General features: G+C 40.9%; 1 protein-coding gene across 2 annotated transcripts in view; it reads right to left on the bottom strand.

The window, feature by feature from the left end:
* Nucleotides 1-1,384: 1,384 nt before the first annotated feature.
* Nucleotides 1,385-8,838, bottom strand: part of mllt3 (MLLT3 super elongation complex subunit) — a 45,464-nt gene continuing 38,010 nt past the window's right edge. For both annotated transcript variants that reach the window (XM_054600988.1, XM_054600989.1), the window contains 4 exons: nucleotides 8,432-8,528; nucleotides 8,260-8,328; nucleotides 7,145-7,216; nucleotides 1,385-4,090 (listed from right to left, as the gene is read on the bottom strand). In XM_054600988.1, coding sequence (XP_054456963.1) covers nucleotides 3,959-4,090; nucleotides 7,145-7,216; nucleotides 8,260-8,328; nucleotides 8,432-8,528 — 370 coding nt within the window. In that variant the 3' untranslated portion in view covers nucleotides 1,385-3,958. The remainder of the gene's footprint in view (nucleotides 4,091-7,144; nucleotides 7,217-8,259; nucleotides 8,329-8,431; nucleotides 8,529-8,838) is intronic.

Here is an 8,838-nt window from a genome sequence, read left to right as displayed (position 1 = left end):
AGTACTCATTATACAGTAAACAGCTTCAATGCTACTCATACCAGGTCACAGGTTGAGCCCTTTTTCCTGCAGTTTAATTTAGTTTTGACAGCTAGGGGCTCAGTGTCGGGCCAATGTGTCTGTGAAGCTCTTATTTTAAGACAGTACTGTGATACAAGTGGACTGGAGAAGAATGTTTTTCCTAGCACAACTAGAAAGGTGCCCTCATTAAAGTGCAGATCTCCGTCAGGTTTGTCCGCGACGAACAATGCGGTAATGTGTGATTGAACAACCCAGTGCTGTTAACATCAGTCAAACTCAAAAACATGTGGCAAAGTTGTCGTATAACACAAGTCATACAATCTTGCCAAACACAAAGCAAAACTCACTAAGCGGTCTGCTCCTTTAACAGCAGCTGAGAGGCGGCGACGTACTCAGCAGTGTGTGTACTGGTAGTATCATTAGCTGTTAGCAAAACACAACGTCCAAAATAATAAAATTAAGCAAACTGTTTCTGCTACACTGTGTCTCTGGGTGCAGAGTAGCGGTGGAGAGACGGCGAGGCACTCAGCTGTGTTATCACTAGGGGCCGGGACTGGTAAGGTGTAGTGAGTGATGAGTCAGCATGCTGGCTGTGGCAGTATACAAAACAGGTAATAAAAGATGTTTCGAGTTAAGTGTGAGTGACCGCAACCATAAGAGATCTTTGAGCATGTAGACGTAAATGAGCATCCACATTTTGATGCAGTTTGCTGCAGCAGAAGATTAGCTTGACACAGAGATGCACACTTGCCCACGCACGCACCCGAGTGATAGCATGACTTTCCTGGTGGGGATTATAAAATTCTTGGTTTTGAGTGAGTTATCTTTGTTAATGTTTTTACCGTCGGTTAAGTGTACCAGCAGAAAGGAGCGTGGGGATGGCAAACAGAGACGTTAATACTGAAGTTAACTTCCACTAAATACCACAAGTGGACACATACAGGGTCGTTCATTGTGTATTGTTGTAGCTTCGGCTATCGACTTCACCTTAAAACACTACCAAAAAGAAAATTGACTATATCTATTTGTGTTGCCCTTAAATAGAAAAATTGTGATATATCCATTCATAAATGTAATCAAAACTACCACTAAGGGATGCTAAAGTCAGATATTTTTAAATCTGACACATAGGGACATATAGGGGAATCTAAAAAGTCGTAGCAGTACAGATAACTTTTGTGAAATGTCTATCAAGAAATTAAAAATATCACTGCGATAAAAAAAAAACTAAATCTCAAAGACATCTTTTCTGTCAAAAAATGTTTCAATAATAAAATATATCCAGCCTCTGAAAAAAATTTGAATGAAATGAAAGAAAAGCAGAATAAAAAGCTGTGCCAAAAAAGTTATTCCACAAGTTGCGTAATAACTCATCTGTACATCATACAGAATGTTTATTGTATGTCCTCAAAATACACAAGAAACCATAAGACAGAACGCAGGGTGAGAAAAACCCTCTCAGGTAATTTGGAAAGAACCTCGACTGTTTACCGTTGGTTCAGCAGACCGGCAAAAGTGGCCTCTGTTACAAACCAAACAAAGGCATTCTGCTTGGAAAAAAATAATATTGAGCTTTGATTTAACAACTCAAACACCCACAAAATAAATAAGTTGTTTTTTTGTTTTTTTACACTCGTAACAGTACCAGTTGGCCCAATGGCCTTTTCTAATGTTAACAAAAACTATTTCACACCTTTCAGAAATGATGAGCTGTCCCCTCATAAAGGGAGGGCTGGTTCTATTCTACAAATACATTCATCCGATGGAAAATTGACAATGACTTCCCTTCAATCGTGTTCTGTAGATAAACATTAGTGTCCTGAACCAACTGGAAAGTCATGATTTCAGCATGTTGGCAGAAAATGAGCCAACACAACAAAGCTGACTTTACATTGCAGCCGATGAAATTAATGGAATAAGAAAAGCAAAAAAAGCTGCCAAATGTTGTTGCACCTTTATGAAATGATGTGTGTATGGGGGGGGGGGGGGGGTTACAGCTGGAATTAGAACAAATTAGTTTACAGGTCGTGCAAGAAGACAAAACCAACGTGTGGATTTTTATGTTGTGATACTACCTTTAAACTTTTCTGTTTGCAGTTGATCAGATTCATGTGGGGAAGGAGATGATAACTTGTTACTCCCACAGTGTTGTTTTTTTTACTAACACAGACGGGGCGCCGAAATAGAATTCTAGACATAACAGCTTTAAGCAGTCACCAAAGACTTGTCATTTTTAGTTCAAAATGCAGGTGCAGTTTGGAAATGCTAGAGTATCGCCTGCACGCTGAGGAGCCTCAACATGCTTCAACCAACATGCTAGTCGGTGTTGTCCAACAGTCTGAAACACCATCCAACAATCCCAACGGCTGTACATGGCGAGATCGGGTGTGAGAGGCGTGAAAGTGAATGGCAGGGTTTGTGTAAAACGGAGAAACGTATACAGGGATTCCAATTGGATCTTTATCTGTTACATGGTTGGCTCTGGTTTGTAGTAAGAATTAAACATACATGTCGTGTGTGTACATTTCTATTGTCTTGCCAGGTGGCAACCTCCAGTTCTGCTGAGTGAAGCCAATGCAGAATGTCTTAAAACCTGCATTCTCTTCACTGACCATCAGGGGGCGACTTTTCTGGTTGTATAAAAGTCTATGAGAAAATGACTATATTGTAAACATGAGTTTATGGTCTCAATCTCTAGTTTCAATTCTTTTCAATACAGCATGATGTTCATTTAGTAAATGGTGGTCCATTTAGAGTCAAATGGTCCATAAAGCAGGGTATGCTTTAGGGCGGGCTTATTGTGATTGACAGGTCGCTGCCGCTACCAGAGCCGTATTCAACTACATGGCGGCGGCCGTAATTCAAGATTTCAATGGCAAAATCGCCAACTCAAGGCTTCACAGCGGCAGTCCACAAACCAGTGGGTCACGTCGAGATGACAACGTCCACTTGTTATATTCAGTCTACCAGTGTTTCGCAGTAAGCCCACAAACATGGACTTCTCCTTGTAGTGTTGGCATGTTTCTGGGGTATTTTCGGACAATTTATAAGTAAGTAACTAGATCATGAAGAGTTCAACCAGTCAGAACCCAAAAGCACAAATTTTGTTTTCATAATTTGGGCAACTAGATTGTACTTAAACCCAGCCCAGACCATGCCACGTTTTACTTTGAAAGAAAGTTTGTCTTTATCCAAACCACCCCCCCTCACTGACTGGCCGGGCCTCGAAGTGGATCCTCACAAAGACTGACCTCACTAGATGTAGCTGTGCTTTCTGCATGGCTGCTCCTTTAACCGGTTGGAATAAAAAGTTATCAGCGTCACCTTCACACCTGCTTCCATTGTTCCCATTTAAAGATTGACAGCTGTAGCGTCCGCAGTAATGCTCATCTGTCACACAGATCCAAAGACATGCCTGCTGTGAAGTGCTTCAACAAAGTCTCATTCTGCGTTGTTGTTTTTTTTGTTGTTGCCATTACACCCACGTACGTACACACACACACACACACACACACACACACACACACCCCGCAAATTAAATTCAATAAATAAGACTTACAATGTTGTAAGGCAATGCTGACCATGCATTTGTCACGATGAACAACAAATCCAGGAACATTCATGGTAACAATAAGCACATTCATTAAGAGCAACCACTTTCTTTTTTTTCTCTCTAAGAAATCAAGTGAAGTTCGAAGGCTTTCTGGGTGATCTCCTGATCCACAGGGCTCGTGACCCACAACACCTGGCTCCAGGTCCTGTAGCGGGACCACCTCTTCACTAAGAGGGCCCGGTCCGACCGGCAGGCCGGACAAACGGCAAACCGGACCATGCCGTGATGGGGCTTTTTGCATTGCATCCAAAGTTGGAGTTCATTCAAGAAAAATCTAAAAAGTCTACGTGGAGACAGAGATCCAGCAGCCAGCTGCTCAGAGCCTCAGGACAGTCCCGAGGTGTCCAGGTAGCTCTGGAGTTTTCTAACCGTACTTCTGTCCAAGGAGCAAAGGTCGAAGTCAAAAGTAGTGTTTGTGATGTGGAAGTGTCCCGTCTCTTCAATGAGGTTCACAATCTGGAAAACAGAGAACACAATGAAACTATTTTTATTTGAATCTGTTAGCAAGGGGAAAACTAAAGTTTTCACTGGATACAGGTTATGGTTATTTAAAAAGAGAGAATGTCTTTACACATTCTTTACATAAACATAAGAATACATAAGCAGAAAGAGGGAATGCGAAGGCAGTGCTAGGCTTTAATATGAAACTACCACAGGAAATCTTAAAGGGGACATATCATGCTCATTTTCAGGTTCATACAGGTATTTTGGGTTTCTACTAGAACATGTTTACATGCTTTGATGTTCAAAAAACACATCGTTTTTCTTATACTGTCTGCCTGAATATAGCTGTATTCGCCCTTCGTCCAAAACACTACATTTTAATGCCCGTCTCTTTAGGCCCCCGCTCCCAAAGAAGCCCAGTCCGCTTTGATTGGCCTATGTGAAAAATATGGCGCGCCTTTGCAAAGACAGTTCTCAAGATGTTGGCGGTACATTCTAAAGACTCTGCATGTGACATCGAAAGCAGAGGAAAATCAGATTGCAGGAAGCGGAGGCAATCAGATTTTTATATATATATATATGTGTGTATATATATATATGGATATATATATACACACACACACACACACACACACATAAAGGATAGGTTCTGCCGGTGTTGTTGCTTTCAGACTTGGTACATGCTGGTGGAAACGGGAGTCCTGGGGATTAAGAGGACCACTGTCCCATATATATTTGTGGGGGAAATAATGGGAAAATGACAGGCATTTTTACAACAGGTCAGATCAAAGTCAGCCTCTCAGGCGCCAACTCTCTCATTCTGCTTGGCCCGTTTACTTATTTTCACTGCTGTTTAGGATTCGTTTCAACTGGAAACGGCTCCTCCATTTAAAGACATCTGCATTACAGTGCTTTCTGTGGTTCAATATGTGGTCCCCACCAGTGCAGGAGAGCCTGGGAGTTAATCACTTCCACATCTTGCAGCAGGAAGCAGAGTTGGTTGGTGGACTCGGCTAGATAAGCTTAATTACTGTGAGTTAAAACTGTGCACAGTGATCAGCGGTGCTGTGTTTTGGTTGGCATTTCAATCAGAGCCAGGCGTCTCGTTAGGAGAGCGAGGCAGAACATGGCAGCCCCTGCTGGGAAGATCCACCAATACAGTCACACGATAGGCCTCCAGAATATCAGCGAGAAACATGCAATCTCTTAGGTGGAGAGGTCAACCAAATAATTAATTGCTGCCAGATGAAGACGCAGATTACAGAGGACCTGGAACAGATCACAGCTCCTCTTCTAATCCAAGAGAGCAGACTAATAGCAATGACATGTTGTGATATCCTACTGATATCCTTTTTTATCTGAAGCCTGGCAGTTCAGTGTAACTTTGTCATGGAAAGTAATAAAGCAGGAATGTTAAAATCAAAGTCCAAACCAACTACATTTGAGGTTTCCTTGTTGCTACTGTAATTTGATGCTAATGATTGGGAGTGCACACTACCACAGACTATACGTTACATTCACTAGAGGAAACGTCTATTCGAAAAACACTTAGAAGGTGCTACATTACAAATTCAGAGTATATATATATATGATTAAGCGATTGCCTCCTCATGGCTCCCAGAATGCTTACGGCTGAGCCGGCAGCTAGCAGCTAGCGGTGCTTAAAGCGCTAAACGTGCAGAAGAAGAGCCAACAGTGTTTATCTGAGGTCTAACAGGATGTTATGGATTTGGCTTCCGTGACGCCTCCGTGAGTCAGGAAGGCTACAGCAGTGGTAATCATTGTTTGAGTGCAGTGCAGAGCGGAGGCTGTGAGCTAGCCAGTGGGGCTCGCTCACAGGGGCTCACGTGCACTAAAATGCATGCAGGTTGTTTAGAGAAGGTTTGGTAACCACACACACACACACACACACACACACACACACACACACACACACACGGAGAGTTACTTCATTCTCTGCTCAGGTAGACATTACTCCTCCATATCTTTACATAACTAATAGTTGTTTAAGGGTATATTAAGGCTCTGAATCTGGAATTTAGCTCCTTTAAAACTTCTTCTGTAAATGTAGTCGTTTTTGATCATGGAATTTACTTCCTTTCAATTCATTTCCCATTGGTTAATGACCAAACACAAACTAAATGTTTTCAATGTTCACCTGTTTATGGAAAATCTGATCAAAATAGATATTATTTTTACTGGCATACTGGAAGGAGAAATCCACTGTTATTTACACATCAAAGTGTTTCCAGGACTTCTAGTGTATATTTGAATACAGTAGTGTCTCCAGAGGGAGCTGTGTAAAGTCTGAGTAATGTCCTCAAGTGATGTCACTTGAGTCAGTGTCTGTTTGGTCCAAAGACAAATTTAAATGTATAATATGCCATGTTCTGCCACTAGAGGTCTCTCAATCAAAACAATAACAAAAGACAGAGCTTGGTAAAGAAGCATGGAATCATGGGAGTGAGAATTCCTTCCGTGTTCATTGTTCAGGAGGTAATTACCGCAGAGGTCCCCTTTTCTTCAAAACAAACTAAACTTAAAAACATTGAATAAAGCAGCTTCACGTCCTTTCTCCGACGCTGCTGGTTGACACAGGACGTGCTCGAGGAGCTGTGAGCCGAGCCATCGCTAATGTTTCCTCAGCTTTTTTATCTGATAACTTAAGAACCAGACTTCTGATGACAAAAATCATTCATCCAGTAAAAATATAAAAAGGTAAACACCACCAAGTTCTAAAAAGTATGTCAACAAATGTGGCTTAAAGCTGGATAAAAAGGCAGAGAACCACAATGCTGACACATGAGCATAAGAGGATATGACAGGCAAAGGGGAGTGGCTACATTAGCAACTTCTTGCATAACACACCTTAATCTAGCACCCAACTGTTGGCATTGTGGGTAATGTTTCAGCAAAGTTTTGACAAGTTAGAAGAATGTGTGGAATAAAAATGAAGGTATCTCTGGTTCTAAGATTCAATGTTACATTGTTTCTACTTACCCTAACCCTAAATACAGGCTGTATTGTAATGTGTGGCTCAGTTCATCAGCAGGTCTACATACACACCTGTTGCAGTATATGACCTTCTCTTAGTGTCATCAGTCTTTTGTGCAGCTCCACCAGCTCGTCCAGGTAAGCCTGGGAACCAAACAGCATTATGGAGTTAGCTTTACGATCTCAGCCCTTCACACTGCACTGCTCCCAGTACATTTGGAATTGTTCAACACCTGAGCTAGGTGCCTTTGGTAACTTTTTTTTAAAGGCCTTACATTCTGAAAAATAAATAATCTACTATACACAAAGAAATTGTAGATTTTTTCCCTTAATAAAATAAGTTTCTTAAATATTAAATGCTATCCAAACAAATAATACAGTCCAAAACTAGAAACATTTTGATATAAATGAGAAACTATAGAAGGAGTAAACAAGTAAATATGGTTATAAATCTAACCTGACATTGGAGCCAGTTTCCAGATGATGTTTGATACTGATTGTTAAACACTTATTTAATTTAATCTAACCAGGTGGGTCATTAAAGACAAATGATTATTTACAATGGCAGCCTAGCAAAAAGCAAAGCCTCTTGAGGGAAGGGTGTGTGGGATGGTACCAAACCGCAAACATTAATCAGTGTTAAACAATAGAATTAGTCCACATTGTTAAATTGCATTTGCCGAACAGAGCTGTTAACTGCTGCAATTCTTAAACTGGTTATCTAACTACACTGTCTAAGTGGTATATTTCTAAATGTTGTCTTTTGTTTACCCAGTCACCTTTTAGCCTCTATTTAGCAACTTGTCCCCTTATATTCCCTTAGATCTGTCTGACTGTCTCACATGTTCTTGGTCAGCTTGTAGCAGCGCTGCATTGAAGTCATACAATGTTAATGCTCAGTGAAAGAACCAAACCCAAGACTTTGGGAGCTTTGGCAACTCCACTTGAGCACAGCATGAGACGTTGCTGCCAAAATCAAATAATAACAGTTCTATAATAACCCCATGAATTATTTCTATAGATTTTGTATCAGAGCCATGTTGTACTCTGACAAGTTAACCCATTGAAACACAACGATTACATAGTGTAATATACTGTGAAAGACTTCCATATGTTACTTGAAATATTTCCTCATCTATTTGGGCTGAGTTTTTTGTCAAAAACAAAAGAAGAAAAGCCTGTTGTACCTTGTCACAGTCTATGTTTCTGTTCTTGTCCTGCTTGTTCTGCTTGGTGGGACTCTTTACTTCCAGGATCTGACAGAGGACAGAGTAAACGCATCCAGTCAGAGGTACTCTGGGAGACTTCGAGCTACACCATTGTGGTGAATTAAAAATAAATAACATAGTATCACATTACCTGGTTTGCAGTAGTCTTTAGTATGGGTGGGGCTTCATTGCGGGATGGGGGGGAGGGCGAGGAGCTGTCACTCTCACTGCCATCACTTAAACTGACCCTGGGTAGTTCATCACAGGAGGAAAGACAACAAAAGATGCATGACACGTCTTTTGACGTTGACTTTTTACACATCCAAACCATGAATATAAGTGCAATAAAATCTCTCTTTTAGCTCTGGTTTGGTCTCCACCAACTCCAGGGAAACATATCTCTCTCTGCAGTTATGTGAGAATTCTTAGTTGGGTCATCGCTACACCTTTCACATGACAAATTCGATTGTGAATTTAGCAAAACTGATACATGCAGCTTGAAAAACTATAAGGAAATTAACTTTATCACATTGATACATAAAATCCTGAGATTATCAA

Source organism: Anoplopoma fimbria, chromosome 7 (assembly GCF_027596085.1).
Source record: "Anoplopoma fimbria isolate UVic2021 breed Golden Eagle Sablefish chromosome 7, Afim_UVic_2022, whole genome shotgun sequence".
NCBI lineage: Eukaryota > Metazoa > Chordata > Actinopteri > Perciformes > Anoplopomatidae > Anoplopoma > Anoplopoma fimbria.
The sequence above is the reverse complement of the archived record's forward strand: the minus strand, read 5'-3'. Positions and strand labels throughout refer to the sequence as shown.